This window comes from Podarcis cretensis (genome assembly GCF_951804945.1).
Source record: "Podarcis cretensis genome assembly, chromosome: 17".
NCBI classification, from domain to species: Eukaryota; Metazoa; Chordata; class Lepidosauria; order Squamata; family Lacertidae; genus Podarcis; species Podarcis cretensis.
The window spans coordinates 11,429,626-11,455,722 of record NC_137187.1 but is presented as its reverse complement, the minus strand read 5'-3'; the positions used below and the strand labels follow the sequence as shown (position 1 = coordinate 11,455,722).

The 26,097-nt window shown below is 44.4% G+C and overlaps 2 protein-coding genes across 2 annotated transcripts; one reads left to right on the top strand and one right to left on the bottom strand.

Moving 5' to 3' along the window:
• Positions 1–2,545: 2,545 nt before the first annotated feature.
• LOC307206374 (transcription factor JunD-like) lies at positions 2,546–15,048 on the bottom strand. The gene is made up of 2 exons (XM_079959599.1): positions 4,284–15,048; positions 2,546–3,931 (listed from the first exon to the last, which is right to left on the bottom strand). Exon 1 carries the CDS (start codon positions 14,242–14,244, stop codon positions 12,934–12,936), a length of 1,311 nt encoding a protein of 436 aa, XP_079815725.1. The 5' UTR covers positions 14,245–15,048; the 3' UTR covers positions 2,546–3,931; positions 4,284–12,933.
• Positions 15,049–17,750: 2,702 nt separating this feature from the next.
• Positions 17,751–26,097, top strand: THAP1 (THAP domain containing 1). Its single transcript, XM_079959825.1, has 3 exons — positions 17,751–18,553; positions 23,333–23,528; positions 25,551–26,097. Exons 1-3 carry the CDS (start codon positions 18,483–18,485, stop codon positions 25,950–25,952), a joined length of 669 nt encoding a protein of 222 aa, XP_079815951.1. The 5' UTR covers positions 17,751–18,482; the 3' UTR covers positions 25,953–26,097.

Genomic DNA, 26,097 nt, shown 5'->3' with positions numbered 1-26,097 from the left:
AGGTATTTGTTGGAGGTCCTTCTTCAGGTGCCCCTGATGTCACCAACTCTCAGCCTAACCTTCATCAGTAGATAGTTGTCAGGGTGAAGGAGGGTACATTAGAAATATATCTGCCCCTTCCTTAAGGCTTAGGCCTTTCTGATCCGTTGAACCAGGCTTCCTCAAACTCGGCCCTCCAGATGTTTTGAGACTACAGTTCCCATCATCCCTGACCACTGGTCCTGCTAGCTAGGGATCATGGGAGTTGTAGGCCAAAAACATTTGGAGGGCCGAGTTTGAGGAAGCCTGTGTTAAACCATGAGCATGTCACATGTAAAGCTATGCTGTGCATCTTGCTCAAGCATGAGTGCTGGAAGACAAACACTGGAGAAATATTGTACATCTGCTTGTTTAATATTCAGGCCTCATCATGGGACTGAAACTGCCTTGGTCGCACTGGTTGATGATCTCCGGCGGGCTAGGGACAAAGGTGAGAGCTGTTTCCTAGTTCTGCTGGATCTCTCAGCGGCGTTTGATACCATCGACCATAACATCCTTCTGGACCGTCTTGAGGGGCTGGGAGCTGGGGGCACTGTCCTACAGTGGTTCCACTCCTTCCTCCTGGGCCGTGTTCAGAAAGTGGTGGTGGGGGATGAGTGTTCAGACCCCTGGGCTCTCACTTGTGGGGTGCCTCAGGGTTCTGTCCTCTCCCCCATGCTTTTCAACATTTACATGCAGCCGCTGGGAGAGATCATCAGGGGGTTTGGGCTGGGTGTTCATCAGTATGCGGATGATACCCAGCTCTACCTCTCTTTCAAATCAGAACCAGTGAAGGCGGTGAAGGTCCTGTGTGAGTGTCTGGAGGCGGTTGGAGGATGGATGGCGGCTAACAGATTGAGATTGAATCCTGACACGACAGAAGTACTGTTTCTGGGGGACAGGAGGCGGTCAGGTGTGGAGGACTCCCTGGTCCTGAATGGGGTAACTGTGCCCCTGAAGGACCAGGTGTGCAGCCTGGGAGTCATTTTGGACTCACAGCTGTCCATGGAGGCACAGGTTAAATCCGTGTCCAGGGCAGCTGTGTACCAGCTCCATCTGGTACGCAGGCTGAGACCCTATCTGCCTGTGGACTGCCTCGCCAGAGTGGTGCATGCTCTGGTTATCTCCCGCTTGGATTACTGCAATGCACTCTACGTGGGGCTACCTTTGAAGGTGACCCGGAAACTACAACTAATCCAGAACGCAGCAGCCAGACTGGTGACAGGGAGCGGCCACCGAGACCATATAACACCGGTCTTGAAAGACCTACATTGGCTCCCAGTACGTTTCCGAGCACAATTCAAAGTGTTGGTGCTGACCTTTAAAGCCCTAAACGGCCTCGGTCCAGTATACCTGAAGGAGCGTCTCCACCCCCATCGTTCTACCCGGACACTGAGGTCCAGCACCAAGGGCCTTCTGGCGGTTCCCTCACTGCGAGAAGCCAAGTTACAGGGAACCAGGCAGAGGGCCTTTTCGGTAGTGGCGCCCTCCTTGTGGTATGCCCTCCCACCAGATGTCAAAGAGAACAACAACTACCAGACTTTTAGAAGACATCTGAAGGCAGCCCTGTTCAGGGATGCTTTTAATGTTTGATGTATCATAGTATTTTAATATTCTTTTGGAAGCCGCCCAGAGTGGCTGGGGAGGCCCAGCCAGATGGGCGGGGTATAAATAATAAATTATTATTATTATTATTATTATTAATAAATGACCTATCTACTTACTAAACCAACGCAGCATACCATCTCAGTTGCATCCGTATCGGGTCTAATGTGGTTTGGAATTAATCTGCACTATAACCAGTCCAGAGATCAGTAACACTTGAGAACCATTGATAACAAAAAAAATCAATATCCTAGTCTTACAGAACTAAGTTTTTCAAAACATTACTACCTAACTTGGAACATTCAAAGTGTCTACCTGACCAGTAGCTAAGCAAAACAAAAACACAGGAGCTAGAACTTAAATTATGTTTACCTGGTTTTCTTGTATTTGTGTGGAAGCAATTGTGGTCCTGTTAGCAAATTAGCTATTTATTCTGCACAGAGTAGTATAAAGAGGAGTTACCCTCAAAACAAGACACTCAAAAGCAACTGAGCCAGGAGAACAATCAAGTCACATGGCAAGTGTTTTACAGCTGAAGAGAACAGCAGATGTGGGCCTGGAAGCTGCTTGACTGGACAGTCACCTGGAAACCCCACTTGTATGAGATCTTTAGAGGAAGAGAAAGGTATAAGCATCACAAAAAATAAAGTATCTGCAAGCCATCTTGTGGGTAGGTGGTGTAGATAGAGATTGGGTCAGTGTTTAGTTTTGAAATCTGATCTTTTATTGAAGGTCTCTTCTAACCTTATAACTAGTTCTATAGAAGGTTGTAAGGTTAGACATCAGTTACCTCAAATGGATAATCACAGCAAATTTTGCTGCACAGTAACCATGCTGTTATCTTTGGAATGATTTATAAATGATTCTAGCTTTGCACCTTTGACTTTAGCAGGGCAAAATAAGAAACACCAACAAAAAATGGTATGAATATAAAGCCATTTTAATGTTCTGATATTTATATCAAATACTCAGTCAAGTATTTATACATACAGTATCTTATAAACTTAGTTTTAACACAACATGTACAAAATTGCACATCGCCGATTACAAAGTCATAAATGTAATCTTTTGTTTTCATGTAAACAATTTCAGCATGAGAATGTTCTACATTCCAGAATGCCTATCCCTCCCACTTAAGAATGTTCACTTCAGTCTCTATTAAAGATCTACAGCGTGATAAAAACCAGAGAATGTTCATGTAAGCCACTACAATCAGATACACATACAAGGCAAGTCGCCTTTTAGTCTTAAGTGCTCAACATAAAGTTTGGGAGATCTGATCCTGTTCCCACGAAGTCATTGGCAAAAGGCCCACTGTTTGCAACAACAGCAGGACCAACATTACCATCCTAAAATCTCTACCTGCCATACAGTAAAATAAAAGTCATCCACGACCCTCAGTTCATAAGAGACAGAAAAAGAGGGGAGGCAGCTGACTGCTGTTTGGCAGTAGGAATTGGGAATATTCTTGTAAACATGGATTTAAACCATTAGACAATTCCCGAGGTATAACATTTTACCTCCTCAGTCACACACACACACACACACACACACGACACAACACCAATCAAGCTGTACATTTAGTCAAGAGGAAGTATTAGTTTTTTTGAAAAAACTTTATGTCTATAATCATCAGTTTTAACAACTTCTAGTTCTATGCTTTATGAACAGTGATGATGAAAAGCCACAATGGGCAAGCGCTGGGCACATTTTTATTAAGTCCTGTATTTTATGTATGTTCACCTGCCATCCCAAATCAATTTTTTGAACACATTCTTTGTCAAAAACCAACCACTCAATACAGAAATCATGAATGAAAGTCTAGCTATTAACCTTTGCAATGCTGCAATCCTATACGCACTTACCTAAGCAGAACTCCAATTGAGCAAATTCCCATTGAAGTTATTACAAGGTGACACCCAATTACTTTCAAGTAGACATGCAGAAGATTGCCCAGCAAGCCATCATAAAAAAACACCTATTTCCAGTGAATTATTCATTTGTCGAAACAAACTGTTAAAACGCAACTTTTCAAGGACCTCTAACCTCAGCAAGTAAAAGTTTGCATTTGTTCTTGCAACTGAACTCCCCCCCCTTTTTTGCTATTACTACTAGCAAACAGGAAACTTTTTGCAGATGCTGGCTGTCCCATAGGCTTGAGTGTTAGAACTAGTATCTCTGTCCAAGAGGACTTTGTTACTGTGCAATAGCTGGCTGTATGAGAATGACCCTGCCTGAGCTGCTTCTGGGCCTTCTTTGGGACACATTCCCAGGGCATACCCCCCACACCTCAAAAAGCATTTTGCACCTGGCTGGATGCGGGTGGCGCTGTGGGTTAAACCACAGAGCCTAGGGCTTGCCGATCAGAAGGTTGGCGGTTTGAATCCCCGCGACAGGGTGAGCTCCCGTTGCTTGGTCCCTGCTCCTGCCAACCTAGCAGTTCGAAAGCACCCCTAAGTGCAAGTAGATAAATAGGGACCGCTCCGGCAGGAAGGTAGACGGTGTTTCCGTGCGCTGCTCTGGTTCGCCAGAAGTGGCTTAGTCATGCTGGGCACATGACCTGGAAGCTGTACGCCGGCTCCCTCGGCCAGTAAATCCAGATGAGCGCCGCAACCCCAGAGTTGGCCACGACTGGACCCAATGGTCAGGGGTCCCTTTACCTTTTTATTGGCTACTTGCAACCAAGTGAAGATGTCTGTGCCTGACATCTCTACCATGCCTGGGGATCCTTGGATCTTGACTGTCTTCACACATCAGCAACACATCCTGTAGAATTCTATCTGTTATATTTCAGTTGCACAATCAGAATGAATTTCAGGAACCAAAAAGTCACATTGAAACCAAAAATGGCAACCAGGCCTTCCGTTTTGGCGACTGTAAACCTGGTTTCTGGAGCCATTTGGTGCCAAGCTTATATATCTGAGTTTCTAACACTGCCCCCACTGATGAAATGCTGTTTCCCCTATACACCTAAGCCAGAGACAGATAACCTGTGACGCTCCAGATCCTTTTGGACTACAACTCCCATCAACCCCAGCCAGCACAGCCAATGGTTGGGGGTTATGGGGCATGCAGTTCAACATCTGGAAGGCCTCAGGACAGTCACCTCATAAACCTTACAAGCCTGGATGTTATCTATGATTGCAACACAGGATAGTTACAAGCTGCTGTTTTGGAAGAAGGGTTGAGAGAACTTCTTAATTTCGCCATGCAGCTATGGAATGCTCCCCTTGGTTGTGCAGGTGTATCCCAAGAAGACAACCCGTTTAAGTAAATAATAAAGCCAAGTTTACCGTTACACAGGTCAATTCCAAAATGAAGAGGTAAAAATAGTGTTTTGGTCATTGAACCTGGAGTTCCAGCACAGGGACTATTGGAGTATCCCTCCCCTAATATGGATGGAAGCATGCCAGCTCCTCCAATGCCACAACCACCGATCACTGGGCAGTCACTGGGTTGGCAATTCCTGTGCCACCTCTCATCAGTTTCTCCCAAAGTAGGGACACCACTCTGCAGTTATCAGCATACACTGCTTTGGGGATTTACAGTGTGGTTGGGAAATCAGGTCGGCATCTACCCAGCATCTGACATCAATATATAATTCTAGAGAAACTATAAAAATCATTTCATTCCCCCTTTTACAACCTTTAGTTCTGAAACTGTATACAGTGGTACCTTGGTTTAAGAACAGCTTAGTTTATGAAGAACTTGGATTAAGAATGCTGCAAAGCCGGAAGTAGGTGTTTTGGTTTGTGAACTTTGCCTTGGAAGCAGAACATGTTCCACTTCCTGTTGAGTGTGTTCCATTTGTAAACTGAGTCCCCCGCTGCTATGGGAAAGCACGCCTTGGTTTAAGAATGCTTTGGTTTAAGAACAGACTTCCGGAACGGATTAAGTTCGTAAACCAAGGTACCACTGTAGTATAGTAAGAAGATATGAAAAGGGTGCATTTGATTAAAGACGCAGGACCCACCCACAACCTAGGTTTTGCTATAACAATAAAACTGTCTTGTCTCAATTGCATTTAAACTAATACTTCACTTGAGTACATTTCAATATGGGGTTACCGTGGCTAAGTTTAGGTAACACTGAAAAATCACCAGCAGCGAAATCAATACTGGGAGACACTTCATAAGGAAAGTCAAGGGGATACCTACAATGACACTGCCCCCCAAAAAAAAACCCGCTCAGATTTTCAATAATGATCAAGCACTTTAGTTTTCGTAGCTAAATCAAATTGTCCAAAATTCTAGGCAGTACTAAGCCATGAAGTGGTGGACCAACAACCTGACTGCTTTCTGCCCCAGAGAAGGTGGGAACCGAAGTCTGACACCATACAAAGGGCCACAGGTTAGCAAAGTTAATTTCATAAAGAGAACGTCGAGATTAGGCTGAATACTTGTTCCTGATATGCTCCTTCTTAGTTGCAAGGTTTTCTCCTCACACACAAGAGCATTCAAACATGCAGCCCCCAACCTGCAGCCTGAAGAGGTACAATTCTCAAAAAGCTTTGCCATTTGATTCCTCTGAGTTATAAAATTGGCCCTAAAGACCTTATCCTAAAGCTTGCTGTGAACCCTTAAGTTCTCAAGATGAGACATGCCAGCTTTTGTGCCAGCACACAAGCTGTGATAAATGGCAACATTTCGGGCAGATATTATGGTACCGGCATGTAAAACCTTAACTGATGTTTAGGAACACGTCTGTTATACAGTATCTATAGCAACTCTTTTACTCTTTTACTGAAATTCATTAAAATGAAGCTCATGCACCAATTAGGAACCCCACTTTAACGACATAATACAAAGTGACAGAATCCAAGCTATATCTCAATTGCTATGATTGAAAGATGTCTGCGAGAAAGAGATGTCTGCGAGAGACCCAGTCCAAAGAATCTATATGAAATGACTGGCAACAGTGTTCAAGTCAACAGTGCAGAAAATTGCATTTTTCAAAGATACTCAGACTTTCAGCATCGCCTGAAAAAAATGTAGCATGAACAACTGCTCCCTCAATAGTCTTTCCTTCTTGGAAGAAATACTGTTTGGCAGAACTCTAAAAAAAAACAAAACCTTATCATCTCAGTGAGATGTAACATCCCGTGATCTAATTAAGTGCAAGGGGACTAAATTGTGCTGGCTCACACAATTCTCTTTCACACTTGTAGCCCATCATTGCTTCAAAACACTCAGGGAGGTGTACGTGAGCGTTACTCCTTTTAATCCTTGCAAAAATCTTGAGAGGTAAGTTAGGCTGAAATACAGTGAGTCATCCAGAGAGCTCCAACACAGCCAAGCTGAGATTTGAACCCAGGTACTTCCAGTCCAAACCCAGTCTACCCAACAAAATATATACCCTCCAGTATATATAGGGTTCTACCTGTATATTCTTCTAATGATGAGTGGATAGCAACTCATTTGCTCACCATCAATAATCTGTACAACTCTTACTTGAACTCATCCCAGTGATTCAAGTCTTCCTGTCTCTATGCTGAAGACTCTCAAGCAGGTGTCGGCAGCCTGCGGCTCTATAGGTGCGTGCTGGACTGCAACTCCCATTCTCCTGCGCATTGGCCATGTTATTATTATTATTATTATTATTATTATTATTAGATATTATCCACTGTTTAAACATTTGCAAGCAATTAGAACCAGAATATCTGAAATGACTCCTTACCCGGCATGGCAGGCTAGCTTGCTTGCGATCGTATGAGCAGGATACCTAGAACATGGACTGACGATATAACTCAAACTAGTGTGAATACATGTACAGTGGTGCCCCGCAAGACGAATGCCTCGCAAGACGGAAAACCCGCTAGACGAAAGGGTTTTCCGTTTTGGAGGTGCTTCGCAAAACAAATTTCCTATGGGCTTGCTTCGCAAGACGAAAATGTCTTGCGAGTTCCTGCGGGTTTTTTTTTCCTTTCCCCCCCCTTTTTCTAAGCCGCTAAGCCGCTTATCAGCTGATCCGCTAAGCCGCTTAACAGCTGATCCGCTAAGCCTCTTATCAGCTGATCCGCTAAGCCGCTTATCAGCTGATCCGCTAAGCCGCTTATCAGCTGATCCGCTAAGCCGCTTATCAGCTGATCCGCTAAGCCGCTTATCAGCTGATCCGCTATGCCCCTAATAGCGCTAATCCGCTAATGGGCTTGCTTCGCAAGACGAAAAAACCGCAAGACGAAGAGACTCGCGGAACGGATTCTTTTCGTCTTGCGAGGCACCACTGTAGTCTATTTTATCCATGCTTAACTCACACAAGGTTAATTCTCTCGTTCCCATACAACTCTTCTAGTTACGAGACCAGGTCTTGCATGACCACAAAAGGCTGCAGCTTTGCTGATCAGCATTTCTAGGATTAAGCATGCATAGGAATCATGGATTCTTAAATCCCAAACCGACACATCTTAGAATACCACTTTTAAATCATGCAGACAGACCATATGCTTGGAATGACTGCATCCAAATGTTGGATTGGAAACATATGCATTACTAATCTATGAAATTATAGCTAGTGATCAAATCAAGTGTCTCTGCCTCAAAGGAACAAATTTAAAAAAAATTCAGGATCTCATTACTAAACAGGGTTCATTATTTTTAACCCCAACTGAAATGAACAGAAATCACTTTTAAGTTTGCTGCCTCTGAGCTAGGCCATTTCAACATTCAATTCCGTCTTCACAATTAACCACAGTGTATAACTAAAAATGGATTTAAATTTGCAGCAGAAAGCAAAAATAAGCCTCACTTACATCACTTTGTGCTTTATATATTCTTCCTCTCCAGGGAAATGTTATTAAAATATATTCTGGCTGTAATATAAAAATCCAGAAGTTGTTTCAGCAAAAATTAGTACTTTCATACCCCACTGATTTCAGTGGCAGTTTAAATCAATGTTTAAATCAATGGAACATGTTTAAATCAATGAAAACTTAAGTGCCGTCAACATCTGCCCATTGTATTTAAGATGTCACTTAGTGCAGATCTGCTTTCGAGTACTTCAAAATGAAAAACACCACCATACTAGTATTTATGGCAACAGTTCAGCACTGGTTAAAAATGGAAAGCGCCACCACCATTCAGATAGTTGACATTTTAAACCCAGCAATTCATTTTTTTTGTAGCTGAATAACCTACTTGCTATAAAATCACACGCCATTACGAACATCTAGGTCCACAAAAAACCCCATCATGTTATGTATTTGAAGATCAAGTCCATACCTGAAGACGAGCTTCCACCCAACGATAGGAAAAAAAATATTTTGAGAGCCAGACCCATACCACCAGTGTGTTAAAAAGAGGAATTGGGTAGGAGTTGTGACACATCGTCACTCACTAAGTTAGCAACAAATTAGTCAGCTCCTCTAGACACACAACCATGCGAGTTACTACCTGAGTGTTCATGTGGGCTATGTAAGTGTGCAGGAAAACCAGCTGCCCTCCCTCTACTTAAGGAAAAAGGTTTACAGTCCGTTTAAATCACCTTTTTCACTGACAGATAGTGCTATGCCAGTTCAACAATGGACATCACCCGGATCACCGAGCTCACTAGAAACTGGAATATTTGCCCAATGAAGTGCTAATGCAGGTGAGTACCACTAAGCCTAGAATTTTGTGTGTGCATGCCTGTGTGTGTATCTGGTGGGTATTCTTACAATTATCAAACGTGCAGGAGCCAAAGAAAGCAAACCAAAGACTTGCTATAATACATGCACACAAAAGAGCAACCAGAAAGGAGTGGAAAGGTGGATTCAGATGAGAAAAGTGCATTTTAAAGGAATGATCAATCAGGTACTAACTCACCTCTGCAAAAAGAGAGAGAGAGAAATTCTCAGAACTGGGTGGGTGAGAGGAGAGGGACAGACCACAACATGGAATGGGTTTGAATGCATCTGAGGCTGAGGAATGAGAGGAATTCTATTGGTGGGTCAGAAAGTAAAATGTTCAGTTGTCAACGGCACTGCATTTAAATAGGCTTGCAGGGACACTGACAGGATGACTGGTACTTTTAGAAAAACAAGAGCCATTAATACAAATATGAGGCAGATAGCTAACAAAGTTGTGGACTTTGTGTTACTGACTTTAGCAGAAAAGGCTACAAAACAGGTGAACAACCTAGAACACTGCATATATTTCAAGAAGCAAAATACGCTTTTGGCAGAAATGATGCAGCATGCAGCCCCATCAATCGCAACAGGTAAGGAAATGTAGGTTCTCAGCTCCAACCTCTGAGACAGCCAGAGTTATTATGTACCCTTAGGAGAAAAGTTAAGAAACAACTTGCAAGAAACATGCAACTTCCAGGTACATTTGAGAAGCAGAAACAACCAAGATTTATCTAAGCCTGAGCTTTTTTCTTTAGATTTAATATTCCAGATTAGAGCCCACCTGAGAAAAAACATTGTCACATCATCGGGTATTTTCAACTATGTAAATGTAGCTGCTCTGGTCCCAGCTAAGGTGATACCTTTTGTACAACTCGTTATTTAATTTGCATCCCTCACACTTAAGGCACTGCTATAAAGTCTCCACCTTTGCCATATTATCCTTTAAGAGTATGCAAGCTCAAGTACTTTTTCTGCAAATATTGATGAAACTCTGGCAATTAATGCAAGATGGACTGATCATATGAATTAAGCTTTCTTCAAAGTTTCTCCATTTCTAAAAGGATAAGACTGGTTATTTCACACATCTGCAGCATTATGGTTCCAAATACAAAAAGCTCCTGATGTCATTAAGTTGGAGTTGCAATCCTATGCGTACTTAACTTGGGAATAAGCTTGACTTAACTTATTGGGACTTACTTCCAAGTAAATATGCAAAGCATTGCTTTGCTCCAAGAATCTCTCCAAAGCATGGAAATGGTACTGTGTAATATAATCTATGATATCTGTTTATAATTATTTATCAAGCAAGGTTGTCACAGTACTGCCTTATGGAAAGTAATATATATACACTGCCACAAGCTATTCACATGTTATATCCAAGCAACGATTGTTATATCAAGAGCTCAAGTTTAAAATAAACCACAGAAACAATAAAACTGCATTTTGAGAAGCATCCAAACTATGCTCTATACAACTGGGGACCGGGAGGAGATTTTGCACGGCACACTTTGACCAGAAAACTGTCAAAACTCTCAGTTAAACAAATTACAGGCAACAGTTTCTTTTTAGTGATCCCACTTTAAAACAAACCTCAAAGACTTCAAACTTCTCTTTCCTCCTCCCAACCCAGAATCACAAAGTCACAGAATTGGAAGTTGGAAGGGGTCAGGGTGGTCATCTAGTCCAACCCCCCTGCAGTGGAGGAATCCTGCCCACAGCCATCCCTGGGTGGGCTTGAACCACCAACCTTCTGGTTAACTGCCAGACACACTGAGAACTAGAAAATATTTACAATGGAAACTGCAATAAAATAGCTTATACACTGTTCTTGGAAGAAAAACTACCCACATTTCTATGTGTTATTCAAAACACAGTACAATAGAATTGTTCTATTTTTTTTTTTTTTAAAAACAAGCCTTTTCTGCATAGCAGTGGCAGTGCAACCCTAGACATGTCTACTCAAAGGCAAGCTCCATTGAGTTCAATGGGGCTTAGTCCTTAGTAAGTGGGCATAGAACTACAGCCTCAGCCACTATACTTCCATACAGAGCAATTACAGCTGGAATGTGCACCATGAAGGATAAATCATCTGATATTTACTCTTCCAAAACGATTTCTTTTATCATTCTGCACATTATAAAAATAAAATGTGACATTCCAAAGCGTTTCACTAAATAAGCCTATCAATGTCCCAGATTTGTGCTGGCACAAGAAATAAAATAGAGCTCATAAGTCTAGAAAAAAACCCCACACTCTTCTTAAAACACTAATTTTTAAATAAATAGTTTTGTGTGGCACATCATCTTCTGTTGCTGTACTTTAGCACTACTCATTCACGATGAGCAAATTATCCGGCATCAGAAATTCAACCAAAACATTCTCACAGCAACTACAGTAATCATTTTTAGACTTTCCGTTATTACACCAAAAAAACCTACACTGCCATATCGTCTATAATATTTATAGTATCTTCCTAAACAATTACATTTTTGCTCTCTCAAAGTCTGAGCAATTCTATAAAACTTCTACAGCAGGAAAATAATAAGTTATCTCTCTGTACATAAGACTTGACAAGCCCTGTATTAGCTACAACCATCCCAAATTCTTGATAAACATTTCACAAAACTACCCCTTGTCAAACTGCAAGGATTGTATCTTTTAAAAATATTACCGCTCTTATCAAAACACCTAGCAATCTGCATGACATACATGCCCCTTACCAAACAATTAGCACCCCATCGTATAAAATCTAAAGCCTTTTTAAAGAAATAAATAAATAAGCCTGCAGCCAAAAAATACTGGAGTTTTTAACAATCCCTGGCAACTTGAAGAAAAAGCTATACAGGTTGACTCTAACCACCTTCCACCACAAAAATGAAAAATAAAATTCAAGAATCTCTAAAATATAGTCCTCAACAAAGACAACTTCTGCCCACACCATAAGCTCAGGTGGGATCACTGAAGAGATCTTTGGACTTCCAGCAACAATCTGGTTTTGTTTTTTTCTGTGTCTGATCTGCAAAGCTTTTCAGATTTGTTTTGAGCTGGAGAAGCTAGAAAAGTGGGCACATTTTCAAGCTGGAGTTGTTGTTTTTTTCCCGAAGATCACCAGCCTCAGGCTTCCTGATGTAACTGGGGACTGTCAGAATGGCATCAACTGCTGCAGCTTCACAGCCCTCCTTCGCCTTGATGTCTGCGCACCTGACCTGTGCTCCTGAAAGAAAAACCCAAACACCACAATCTGGTTATTAATCACTTCAGCCTCACTTTCACGACTTGGCAGAAAAGCTCTCGATGCTGGAAATGATCTCAAATCTGTTTCGACTGAAGAGTACTTGTTAAAAGTTTTGTTTCCGGAGTAAACAACATTCCCTGGCTGTCCAAAGCGCCTGTTGTCCCATCCTGTCCCTTGAGGAGCAGAGACTGTTGCTCCCCCCATTTCTTCTCCCTCCCCACCTCCCATTACGCCGCGTTTCTCTCCGGCTCTTGGAGCCCCCTTTGGAGCTGGTAAGGGGGCACAGGGGGGCATAGGGCTCGTGTGGGAGAGGAACCTCTTCACCCATCCGTTGGCCAAGCTCCTCCGATGACCGAAGAAGAGGGAACTGAAGGTTCGCCCCGATCAAGGGGTCATCCTTCCCGCTCTGCCACGCAAGGCAAGCTGGGGCGCGCCTCGGTATCTCTCCCCGTCGCGGGACGCTCGAGCGGCTTCAGCAAGCGCTGCTCTCCGGTTCTGTGGCTGCTTCTCTGCCGGGGGGCTGGCTAGCTGCCGCCGAGGTCTGCGCCGCCGCCGCCGCGGCGTTAATGTGGCAGCCGCTGGAGAGGTGGCTCCGGACGCGGCCTTGCAGCTGGCTGACCTGGGCGCGCAGGAGGCTGGCGGTGGCGGCCAGCTCGGCGTTCTGCCCTTTGAGCGCCTTGACTTTCTCCTCCAAGCGGGCGATGCGCTCCAGCTTGCGCCGGCGGCACTTGGAGGCCGCGATGCGGTTGCGCAGCCGCTTGCGCTCGGCTTTCAGGCGCTCCTGGCTCTCGGCGTCCAGCGGAGACAAGGAGGAGGCCGGCGGCGGCGGCGGCGAGTCTCCGGACGAAAGCGCCGGAGGTGGTGGCGGCGGCGGAGGAGGAGGAACCGACCCCACGGCCGCCTCCGGCACCGTCTGCGGCTCCTCCAAAGCTCGGCCCGTCGAGCCGGGCGCTGGAAGGCGAGCCACCACTTGGGGAGGGAAAAAAGTGCCGCCGGCCGCCGGGCTGGCCGGGTTGAAGCCGCCCAAGGTGGTGTAGACGGCGGGAGACTCCTGGCGGGACGGAGGGCAGCAGGGCCCCCCCGGGTGGGGGGTGGGCGAGAGGGGCGCCGGAGACACGCCGAGCAGCTGGTTCTGCTTGTGCAGGTCGGCCAGGGCTTTCACGAAGCCGTCGGCGAAGCCCTCCTGCTCCTGCGTCACCGCCTGCTGCTGGGCTGAGGGCTGCGGAGACCGGTACAAGAAGGAGCCCCCGGCCGCCGCCGCCGCCGCCACCGAAGGCCCTCCGCCGCCGGGGCTGGCCGGACCGGCCAAGCCCGGGCTGCCCGCTTGGATCAGCAGCTGCTCTAGGTCGGCGGCCGCCGGCAGCTTCAGCAGAGGCTGCAGCACGCCCGATCCCACCTCCTGGCCGACTCCGGGCGCGTCGGGGATCAAGCGGTGCACGGCGTTGCTGGTGCCGCCCCGGGGGCGCAGCGAGGTGAAGGGACCGGTTGGCGACAAGGCAGCGCCGGGGGTGGCCGTCGCCGCCGCCACCAAGTCCCGCTGCTGCTGCTGCTGCTGCTGCTGCTTCTTCCCGACCAGGAGCAGCTTGTGCTGTTGGTCTGCCGCGCTTTCCTCGGCCGGATCCAGCTCCGCAGGTCCCGCTGCGCCGGGCCCGCCCGCGAAGCCCGGCAGTTGCACGAAGTCCGGGAGCAGCTCCAGCCCGTCCTCGCCGTAGAAGGGGGCCACCTCCATCTTCACGGCCACGCGGGCGCCCGAGCGCCCGCCGCCGCCGCCGCCACTGCTCATGCTGGGTGCGACGGCGAGCGGGGCCGGAGTTGACGTCGTTGCTGCTGCCGCCGCCACTAACTGAAGCTCCTTCGCTCCCAGGAGGGGAAAAGAGGAGGCGCGCAGCCTCGAAGGCGCCGGCGGCGGCGGTGGCAGCAGACCCTCACCGGGCGCGCCCGCTCGCCGCCTCCTGCCCCAGGGCAGCCGTCCGGGGCTCGCCGCTTTCTACTTGTGGCATTTTCGGGAAGAAAACTCTTCCCACCCCCCGCTTCCAGCCAGAGGAACTGATGTCAAAAACGCCTCGCCTTAGCAGTTCCTGCCGCTCCGCCTTTCCAGGCTTCGGCCGCGGCGGCGCTCACACTGCCCTCTAGGCTCCGGCGCTGCCGAGGCTGGCCGAGCGGCCTTGGGCTGGCTCGCCTTCTGCTTTTCTTTGTTTACGGAAGGCGATCGCAAACAAAACAAAGGGAAAGGGGGCGCTGCTGCTTGTAGAGAGGCGGCAGGGGAAGTCTAGGGGAAGCATAGAGAGAAGAGAGATTAGTACAGTACTGTAAATCTGAATGTGGGAAGGGTTCCTTTTAGATTCCCCTCCCCTCAGTGCGCGCCCATACTATGTAGAGTATCTTCGGCCGCAAATCTCTTCCAAGGCGCTTTGCAGTTAATACCGCAGGCTTTTAAAGACGCCTGATGACGAGTGACAGAGCACGTGCCTGCTTTACCAACCAAAACCTAATGCACAGAGGCATGTGGATTTAATTCCAGATCTTTAAACAAAAATGCAGGGGAAAGTACGGGAATTTTTAAGATGCTAGAGACGGTGGCCACAGCAGGTAGGCGGAGGAATAGCAATTATTATTTTTTTAAAATAATTTTTTATTGACAGGCCAATCACATCATATTATTCAAATCACATTGCTTCCAAATTATACAGCCATATTTTTTAATTTTTTGGGAGTACCCATATATCAAGCTCCGCACGAGTCCAAAATTCCGGCTATTTCCAGACTTCACTTATTTTACTGCATTCATTAATCAGTTCTATCCAGTTCAGACCAGATAGTTCTTTGTATATTTTCTTCATCTTGTTGTTATCGTATTCCTTTCTTTGCGATCTCTGATGATTCTCATAAGCCGACTGAAAGCTGGTTTCTCTCTCTGTGTGGGTTTAGTCCAGGACCGCCCTGTTCAGCACCTCCGTAGACAAAATTAATCATCATTGTCCTTTATTTTTCCAGGCTAGCAGAATAAATCAAATAGATCAGGGGGCTCTGTCAGGTCAAACTTCAGTTTCAAACTCCTTCTCCTTCATGCATTCCTGAATAGGCGGAGGAATAGCAAATAGACTTGTACAACCAACAACAACCAACAGCCTAAAGCCACCCCTCAACTTGATGATATTCAGGGAACACTCAGGCTGTTTCCTGTTGCCATAGGTGAAAATAAATTTTGTTCTTTTCTGTCTCTGATTGCAGTCCCTGTTCTCTACACTGCATAGAGGTAACTCATTTCTTCAAGTATAAGGAGTGATGGAAAAGAGAAGATTGCATTCAGGAAAACAGGAGCTTAGGAGCTGCTGCCTATCATGCCAGCCCATTTGTCCAAGAATTCCCCCCAGTCCTATATGCAGATGCAAGGCAGTCAGCCAGGGACCTATCAATGAGATAAGTTAAAATATGTCAAAAGCTAGGCAGAACAGAAAACATCTAAACCTTCACCTAAAAATATTCGAAGGAGCCAATCTAGCCTTTCTTGGCTAATTAGGATGGGCCCAATAAAAAGACACACATCCCAGCCAACTTCATCACTCTTGCCAGCAAAATCAGGACAGGGCTTCCAAATATGAATGCAATTGATGGATAGTTTATACAGAAGGAGGTGGCCCTTCAAATATCCTAGTCCAGGACCATTCAGGACTTCAGAGGTAATAGCCAGTACCTTGAATTTAAACAAGTCTTTTTTGAAATGGTCAAAAAAGCACCAAATATTATTGTGGCATCAGCTGTAATTTCCCAATATTTCCCAAGGACAGCAATACGGCACATTGCAACAATTTACCTTGGGTGTGACTAAGGCAGGTGTGGGAGTGGGCAGGTCTGCTTTCTCTGTTGAGTATGTTTAGCCTGATAAAGAGGAAACCAAGAGGATAGCCTTCTTCAAATATCTAAAAGGCTGTCTCATGGAGCAAACTTGTTTTCTTCTGCTCCAGAGGCTAGGACCTGAACAAATAGCTTTAAGTTACAAGACAGGAGATGCTGCCATCAGGAATAACTTTCTGACAGTAAGAGCTGTTTGACAGTGAAACAGACTCCCACAAGTCCATCTGTGTTCTGCCCTCAACACCACAGTTCAGTCAGTAGAGCATGAGACTCTTAATCTCAGGGTTGTGCATTCAAACTCCACATTGGATGAAAGATTCCTGCATTGCAATAGGTTGGACTAGTAAATTGTAAACTGTATGGAGGACTTAGAGGACGCACGATCCAATATTACTCCTGAAGCCCAGCTGGTTGCTATGGTAGGGAGTGGTTTGCTTAACACTGGCTGGTGACCCAGCTTACTCCCCTCAACTGTTCCTTATAAGGCTTGGTTTCCAGACCCTTGATCATCTTGATCATCTTCCAGACCCTTGATCATCTTTGTCACCCTCCTTAGCAGACATTCCAGCTTGTCAATATCCTTCTTAAACTGTGGTGCCCTGAACTGGACACAGCATTCCAGGTACAGTCTAACCAAAGCAAAATAGAGTGGGACTATTACTTCCCATGATTGGGACACTATACTTCTGTTGATGCAGCCTAGAAGAGCATTTGCTTTTTTTGCTGCTGTATCACACTGTTAACTCATGTTAAGCTTGTGGTCTACTGTGACCTCTAGACCCTTTTCACATGTACTACCGGCAATCAAGGTGTTCCCCATCATATTTGTGCAGCTGCTTCTTCCTGCCTAAATGTAGAACCTTACACACTCCTCTCTCAAAATGGGCAAGTTCCCTTAACGTTTTCTCACCCTAGAGCAGAAACCACGTTGCTGTCACAACATATCCATACAATATACTTGTTAGCTCCACATTAACAAGAGCCTAGAGAAAAATAAATACACATCTACTAACCCAGGATATAACACCCACTCCCCTCCTGTCTCCCCATGGGTGTTGGGGGGCGGGGGCGGACAGGACCCACAAAAACAGGCTCACATACTGGAGCGTGGAACTATTCTCCTGCTAGCATCTCCATCAACAGATAATGAACATTCCATACAACTCCATACTTTTTACCTAATGGCCTAGATTAAAAAAAAATGAAAGTCCACAAAGCAAAATTCAAAAAAGGGCACACCACCCTTTGGGGCTATTCCATCGAGGTTGGTGGTACTTATGTGCAGAAATTGTATGAGACCAAAGCTGTGCTACTACAGGGGTTCCCTGAGGAAGGCCAAGGGTGAAACAGATATTTGCGATTCCAAATGCAAACAGACACCTGCAGCTCATTTTTTAAGCTACTGTTGACTTTAATCATTTGTTTTTAAATACCTGTTTCTGGCTTTTTTTTTTTTTTTACTGAGAATTCTAATGTTTTATATCTTTGTAAGACAACCACTGCACAGTTCACAATTAAGCAATATAAACTGTGTATATAAGTGAAATATATGTCTTGTTGAGTTAAAAAAATTCCTTAGTACTGTTCTTGGTTACTTAGGAGTAAGCACAGTTTAGTTCAATGGGGCTACTCTTAAGTAAGTCGGAGCAAGCGCGCAGCCCTAAAAGGAAGAACAAATCATGCAGAAATTCCTCCATCTGTCTCTCGCTTCAGTTTCAGAACGATTTAAAATAGGCATCCGCGAGATGCCACCCTGTGCGCAAGCTCAGCTTTCAAACCAGCCCTTTTGAAGAGGGCAACAAGCCGCTGTTCGGACGCACGTACAGTTACGAGCGCGGGAGCCAAGGTAGGCACGTCAAAATCTGAACGGCAGCTCCTATTGGACGCGGCGAGCAGAGACGTGCCGCACCCAAACCATCGCGGGGCGTGACCAATAGCAAAGCACGGTGGCGGCGCTCTCGCGAGAGTTGCTCTGAAGCTGGCAGCGCCATGTTGAAGTAGGGAGAGGCCACAGCCAGCTTATGTCGTTCTTCGGGTTTTTTAAATTTTAAAAAAGGGACGCGGAGGCCTCGGGGAGGTATTTGGATCTTCGCGGCCTTTCAAGTGTGTTTTCGAGCTCCCGAATTTTTTTTTTTACGGCGGTCGAAGGAGGGCGGCAGCGAGAGGATGGTGCAGTCTTGCTCTGCCTACCGTTGCCGGAATCGATACGACAAAGAGAAGCCCATCTCCTTCCACAAGTGAGTAGGGGCGGTGGCAGGAAAGCTTGGAAAGAGAGCGCGAGGAGACAGAGAAAGAGAAAGAGAGCGGGAGCGCGCCCGCGCGCGTGCCCACCCGGCCGCCTGAGCGGGCGGGAAAGGGAGATGCCGTTTGCTTCACGAGGCGGAGCCACAGCGCGTGCGCGCACCGAAGCGGCGAGGGGGAGGGGGGGCAACTGTTAAAATGTACGCTGCGTTGGCCTTTATACTGAAGAGACGCGGAGACAGAGAAGGCGGGGCTAGTCGAGCTCCGGTTGTTAATTAAAAACAAAACACACAAAAAAACCAAAAACCCCGTGATGGGGGGCGGGGCCGGGATTCGAAGGTGTGCTTTGTGGGCTGCGCGGTTAGGATGCGCGTGAGGCAGATTAACCGTCACTGACAGGCTACCTCAAGTGCCATCTCCCTCGAGGCTAATTTCTGGTGTTTTTCCCCTCCCTTTTTTTTTTTTGGTACAAGCCGTAACTAAGCACATAAAAAGCGCCGTTTTTTGTCCGTTTGCAGCAGCAGCAGCATTAAAAAGAATTTTCTTTTTTTTATTAGTTTTTTAGAAAAATTTTCTTTTACAGATTTAAATGACACATTCATATCCACTATAATACCAAATTCCCTCCCCGCTCCCTCCACAATCCTCATAATTTTGAATTTATTTCACATTTCCTTTATGATTGTATTGCCAGTTGATTAATCTTTACAGCTCTTATCCCTCTCACAATACCCTTTCTCATCACAAAGCCTCTTTAAATCCAACTAGCGTTGTCTGTTCATCACAAATATTTTCCAGATAAATCGTAAACTTTCTCCAGACCTGTGTGAACTTGTGATCTTTCTGATATCTAATTTTTCCTGTCAGTTTGTCTAATTCAGCAAAATCCATCAGTTTCCGTCTCCATTCTTCCAATGTTGGTAATTCTTCTTGTTTCCATTTTTGAGCCATTAAAATTCTTGCCGCAGTCACTGCATATTGAAAAAGTTTATAATCACTTCTATTAATTTCTCTTCCTGTAATTCCTAACAGGAAGGCTTCTGGTTTCTTCACAAACGTATATTTAAACATCTTTTTCAACTCATTATATATCATTTCCCAGAAGCCTTTTACTTTCTTACACTCCCACCACATATGATAAAATGTCCCTTCCCTTTCCTTACATTTCCAACATTTGTTACATGTCTTATACATTTTTGCTTCTCGGCCTTTTGGCTAAGATCAAGTGTAGCATTAAAAAGAGTTTTCGTGGCTTCACAGGTGTATTTGTTGCTTGAGCTGTTGTGACCCCCTCACGAGTTATAATCTTCTGACGTTTACAACAATAAACACTGTTTGTCTTTAAAGCGTCCCAATGTTGTGTTTTTTTTAGCCCAGGGGACGTGCTCTTCTCTTTCCGTTCTGCACCACCCCATGTATCTCGTAACTACTTGCTGTACTATCACCCCCTGCTTTTTCCATAAATAGTCCATAAATATCTTTGTATCCCTGCAGGTCACCTATATCTCTTACCCTCCCACTTTTCTGTTTTTCTCCTCCCCCTTTCCCCAAATCTATGTATCTCCATCTGTCAAGTGACCTCTTTTTTTTCTTGCCCAACAAGACAGGTTTTTGTCTTTTTTTTAATCCACTACACTGAATTTTGCGGTAATAAATAACACCATTTTGATGAGTCTAGGTAGACTGAAGTTTCCCAAACATGGGTCTCCAGCTGTTTTTGGAGCTACAATTCCCATCATCCCTGACCGCTGGTCCTGCTAGCTAGGGATGATGGGAGTTGTAGTCCAAAAACAGCTGGGGACCCAAGTTTGGGAAACGCTGGGGTAGACCCAAGGTCAGGGATGGGGGATTGGTGGCCCTCCAGATGCTGCAGAACTTGTGTTGGCCCCAGGCAACGTGGTCAATGGTTAGTGTTTATAGCGGTTGTTGTCCTGCAACATCTGGAAGGGCAGAGGTTCCCCATGCCTAGATCTTTCCACAAAGAGGTAGGAAAGAAGCACAAAAACATTTGGCATTTCACATCCGAAGACCAAAATCAGAAAAAGGTCCACAGTTATTTCACAGGCCAACCAATTGTTCACATCTGCTGACTAGCAAATCATTGCAGGCATTATTTGCTGAGGGGTGAAGTAATACAAGTGGTCCTTGAGGAAATCCAGAAGTCCTATTCCTAACTCCCTTAATTTTAGCCGAATCATCACTGCCTTGTAGCAGCGGCCTGAAAACTGCTAAGGGGGCTCTTGCTATAGGTAAAGGGTAATTCAAGTGATTCCCCTCCTTGGCACGATCTAGAAGTTGCACTCTGTTTCCAGTTGAAATCCAGTTTGTAGACCCCAAAATGAACTTTTTTTTTGTTTTTGCAGTGCTTTGATATAACTGTGCCTCCTTAAACAAACGAGCAAACATTTAAAGCTAAGTGAGGATGTTTTTGTTTTGCCTGGCAGGCTTTCTGAGCTCTGAAATTCCTTGAGACAAGCAGAAATTCAGTGATGAGAAAGTTTTTGACTGTTGAAACTACACGTGTTGCTTTGCTTTTTTATAAGGTGCACAAATTCATTTACAGGCTCCCTTTTGCTGCACTGCTTTGAAAGTTATCACAACTTAAGCTGCATTTGATTTAATGAGGACTTTGTAAGCAACTAACTCACTCTGGATCCAATCCCATGTTTTCTAATAAATGAGAAAGTGAGTTGAATATGGCTAAAGGGACAAGGGCTGTCTTTAAAGGCTGTATGCCTGGTAGAAATTCAGCAGGTATAATATTCCCAACATAGATATATCTGAGGTGCAGCATATGGAATATCTGTCTATTATGTAGCCTTTTAAAGGCACAGAAGGTTTTTTCCAACTCATGTCCACCACCACTATTGAAGCATAATCTGTAGTAATTCCTCTTGTATCAAGTGAACAACTCATGCTTTGATTTACGAGTATTTTATCTGTAGAGGTGTTAGCTGTATTTCTCATTCTAAACATCTGTTATAACCATCTTCCTTCAAACCATTTACTAAAACTAATATCAAGCGTATCCAGGCTATCTTATGATTGCAGAACCAGGGAAATCTTCACAGCATTCCATGGCTTTGTGGATCTCAGCGCCCAACGTTCAAGATCTCAGTTTGACAACATTTACTGTTAGGATATGGACAGCCCACAGCCTGTTCTCTGGCAAATTTTACAGGCTTGAAGAAACAGCACCAGTTTCCCTCACACTGGTCATATTGCCCTGCCCCTGAGCCAAGCTGAAACATAATCCTGTAAACTTTCAGTGGTACTCTGTGTTCCCAGTAAAGCACATTTGCTTTAGTTTTAACAGGTCAAACATGCACTTTAGTTTGACATTCCTCGTCTCATTTTTTGGCCAAAAACACAGTTCTGTTCCAGCTGTTCCTTCTTACTGTCCAGTGAAAACCTATATTTTCAAAGGAGTAGTAAAAAAGAAAGTAAACTCTTTCAATTTTGTCAGGTGGTTAGAATTACATGGACTGAAAAGAGGTAGATCTCCTGAGTTTTGTTTTCATTCTTTGTACTTCTTATTTATAAACCAAATAAGTAAAACACATATGCTGAATATGTTCTCTTATTGTCATCTTTTCTGCACTCACTGATAACCCATCTACCTTTTTCTTTTTAAAAACGCCAGAGTTTTATTCTGTGAGGATATTTAATTTTGTGAAAAGTCTGTTAATGTTTTGTTTGCCATATTAGGCTCCTTTGGGAGGAAGGGCGGAATAAAAGTCTAATTAATAATAATACAGCAATCAAATAGCAACATTCACGGGCACTACAATAAAATGAAATCTCCAGCCCTGCCTACTTTATTTGAATTTTACTGCCACCATTGTTCTACAATTCTGATTGTAACCAGAAGCAAGTCCTGTGTGGAACTCCTGTTATTTATATCTTTTAAAATCACTTTGAAAACAGCTTCTGGGACAGTTTATTACTGTTGCCTTGTAGACGAAGTGGGGAAATATCCTTGCTAGTTTATATAGGATGGACCGACGGAATGTGTGCAAATAATAAGTATTAATTGCCTACCCTTGTTTCAATGTTGCTCTAAGATTGCAGCCCTAAATGCCTTACTTTATGGAAGTCCCATTGCTTTATCAACTTACTTTAGTTAAACTGCAGTCCCACCATGGTCAAAGACCAGCTTAGGAGCCTTAGGAAGTGGTCAGGATGAATCCTGCGCTGCTAGAGCCTCCAGTTACATCTGTGGAGAGCTCATCCATTGGTAGTGGGGAATGGGATGTGTTGAGGGTTGCTGTGGATCTACAGGAGTCAAAAACGTCTTTGGACTCCTGACACAGTATTAGAGTTGGAGAACAAAAAGCATTTAATTTAAATTGAAAAGCCAGAAGGAGAACAGAATTGGGAGAAAAATCAGATTTGAAATAATGAGCTTTTAAAATAAGTACAGTATTTCTGACTTTTGAATACAGTGGTACCTCGGGTTAAGTACTTAATTCGTTCTGGAGGTCCGTACTTAACCTGAAACTGTTCTTAACCTGAAGCACCACTTTAGCTAATGGGGCCTCCCGCTGCTGCTGTGCCACTGGAGCACGATTTCTGTTCTCATCCTGAAGCACTGTTTCTGGGTTAGCAGAGTCTGTAACCTGAAGCGTATGTAACCCGAGGTACCACTGTATTAGGTACCAGTTGGTGGGTTCCCCAGTATTTCTCTACACACAGGAGTACACTTCCCTAGCATTCTTTGAATAATCTCTCTGCTCCATCCACCAAATTCTGTTCAAATTATGTTTTGTTTGTAGGTTTCCCCTCACAAGGCCTGATCTCTGTAAGAAATGGGAAGCTGCAGTTAGAAGGAAAAATTTCAAACCAACAAAGTATAGCAGCATTTGTTCTGAACATTTTACTCCAGATTGCTTCAAAAGAGAATGCAACAACAAGCTACTAAAAGACAACGCTGTGCCAACAATATTTTGCCATACAGAACCAAATGTGAAGGTAAGTGAGGTTTGTGGATCTTTTATAAAACTTCTATTCTTCACAGATACATTTGTTTATACATAAGCAGTGGTTCTTTTTCTAAGCAACAGATATTGTGTGGAGAGGAGAGCAGTTATTAGCATTGGCACCAAATAGGGGAAGGCTGAATTGCTCAGTTCCTGCTTCTTGATATAGTAACTGGAATTGGCTCTCTACTCCTCTACTTGCTCCCATTAATTGAACACTTTTTTTTTAGTTGTTGGGCCCTTCAGTGTAAAAATGTGAAAGTGGCTTTTTCATTAGGTTGCAACTTTTAAAGAGTTAGCACTTTTAAACACTTGGTCCTACAAAGGTCCTACACCCAATAAACTTGATGGCTTCCATAAGAGCTCGGAGAGAGTGAATGAGCTGTGAGCAGTGCTTCTCCTTTAAGGTGGTATACTATTTGCTTTCCTCACCATTGCAAGGGCACTAAACATTTGACAGTATGTGTGGCTACAAAGTACCCTGTTTTGCCTTATGATTCCTGGAAAGGATCGCTGCTCCAAGCTACTCACTGTAAGGCCTGTAGCCTTGCCTGCCAAAGGTTCCAGGTTCAGCCAGGAAATGTCCCTGGTCTGAAACGTTGGAGACCTGCAGCCAGACAACGTAGATAGTACATAGACCAATGACCTAAAGCAGTTTTTGTATTGCATTTGTAAGCCTTAAACCTTCTTCCCACCTTCTCAGTAGGGGGTGGGAGGGGCAAGATGGTTTTCCGACTTCAAACTCAATTCTTAGTTGTAGGGCAGGGTGATGTATCGATACAGCGTCTGAAATCAGTTTGAGGTCCACATTGCGGTAACAGCTTAATAGTATTCAGCATGGCGATATACCGCAAATCACGATGTGTGTTATGTGAAAAATAATGACAACTTCTCTCATGATTCCTGCTGCCCCTGTTGCTCTGTACCAGGGGTCAGCAAACTTTTTCAGCCGGGGGCCGGTCCACTGTCCCTCAGACCTTGTAGGGGGCCAGACTATATTTTGAAAAAAGAAAGAAAGAACGAATTCCTATGCCCCACAAATAACCCAGAGATGCATTTTAAAGAAAAGCACACTTTCTACTCATGTAAAAACACGCTGATTCCTGGACCGTCCGCGGGTCGGATTTAGAAGGTGATTGGGCCAGATCCGGCCCCTGGGCCTTAGTTTGCCTACCCATGCTCTGTACTATAAAATAACAGTTGTAACAATATGCTAAAGGCAAGTAACAATTTATCAGTTTTAGACTCCTAAGTAGTGGCAGATGCCAGGATATTACCACATTCGCCTCTACATTCTTCCATCCTTATTTCAGACATCATATGTCAGTATATTGCTATGTTTAGCTGGTGAAATATCACGATGTTGAAAATCAGACGTCGCTCAGCCCTACTTAGAAATTTAAAAGGAGGCATTCCTATGCCCACAGGAATATCCTCTATTCATGGATAGATTATTGCTTTTATACTGGAAAGCTGCTGCATAGCAGCATTCTCATCATCAGCACCGTTTTCTGGTGCCCCTGGGAATTTTCTAATGGGGTTTATCACTCTTTCCCATACACCCTGAGAAGTGTCCAGGTTTCTAGATGGTGCAGCAGGACAGGGGAGCTGGAGTGTAAGTGTTCAAGTCATTGTGGTGTGAATTAATCTATCCTCGGTGGTTACATTTCAGATGTGGCTTGGTAGTGAGAAGAGAATGGTATCTTATGGAAGTATAAGGCTTTTGTATCACTCCAAGGAGGGAAAATGGAAGACTGAGATGCTCAGAGATATACCCAACTGTCTTTAAATAGTGTAAAAATGTATAACACCAAAACACGAATGGATAAAGTTATCAATCTACTATTAAAACTGGCTATTTAAATAGATACTTAACCCTGGAAATTGTGAGATTACAGTTTTCTTCAAACAAGCTATATCGATTAGCAAATTGTAGTTGCTGCCTAAAAAAAAAATTACAGATGCCTTTAACAAAACAAACTTAAATGGTATGTTCTTGTCTTGTTGTTTTTAGTCTGAAGGCACTCAAGAACCACTTGAAGTACCATCTCCCCCTTCTCCTTCACCTCCTCCTCCACCACCACCTCAAACTGATCCAAGACTAGTAGACCCCAGCATTGGATTATTAATGCCCCCGCTTCACACTCCCAATAATATTGCTGTTTTTTGTGATCACAACTATACTGTAGAGGATACAGTACACCAGAGGAAAAGAATTCAGCAGTTGGAAGAGCAGGTGGATAAGCTGAGGAAGAAGCTTAAGACTGCACAGCAGCGATGTAGACGTCAGGAGAAACAGATTGAAAAACTGAGAGAGCTTGTTCAGTTTCAGAAGGAAAAAGACGTCATCCCTGGCAAAGGTGGCTATGTGATTCTGCCTAATGACTATTTTGAAATTGTGGAAGTACCTGCCTAGAAGGCTTATGTCTATATTTATGGGGCACTGCCAAATTGAGCCTCATCAGACTAACTCAGAAGTTCATTTTAAAATGCAATGCTTTCTAGTTCTGTGTAGAAGATACTTCAGCCCTTGAGCATATTAAAAAATTGCTATATAAGAA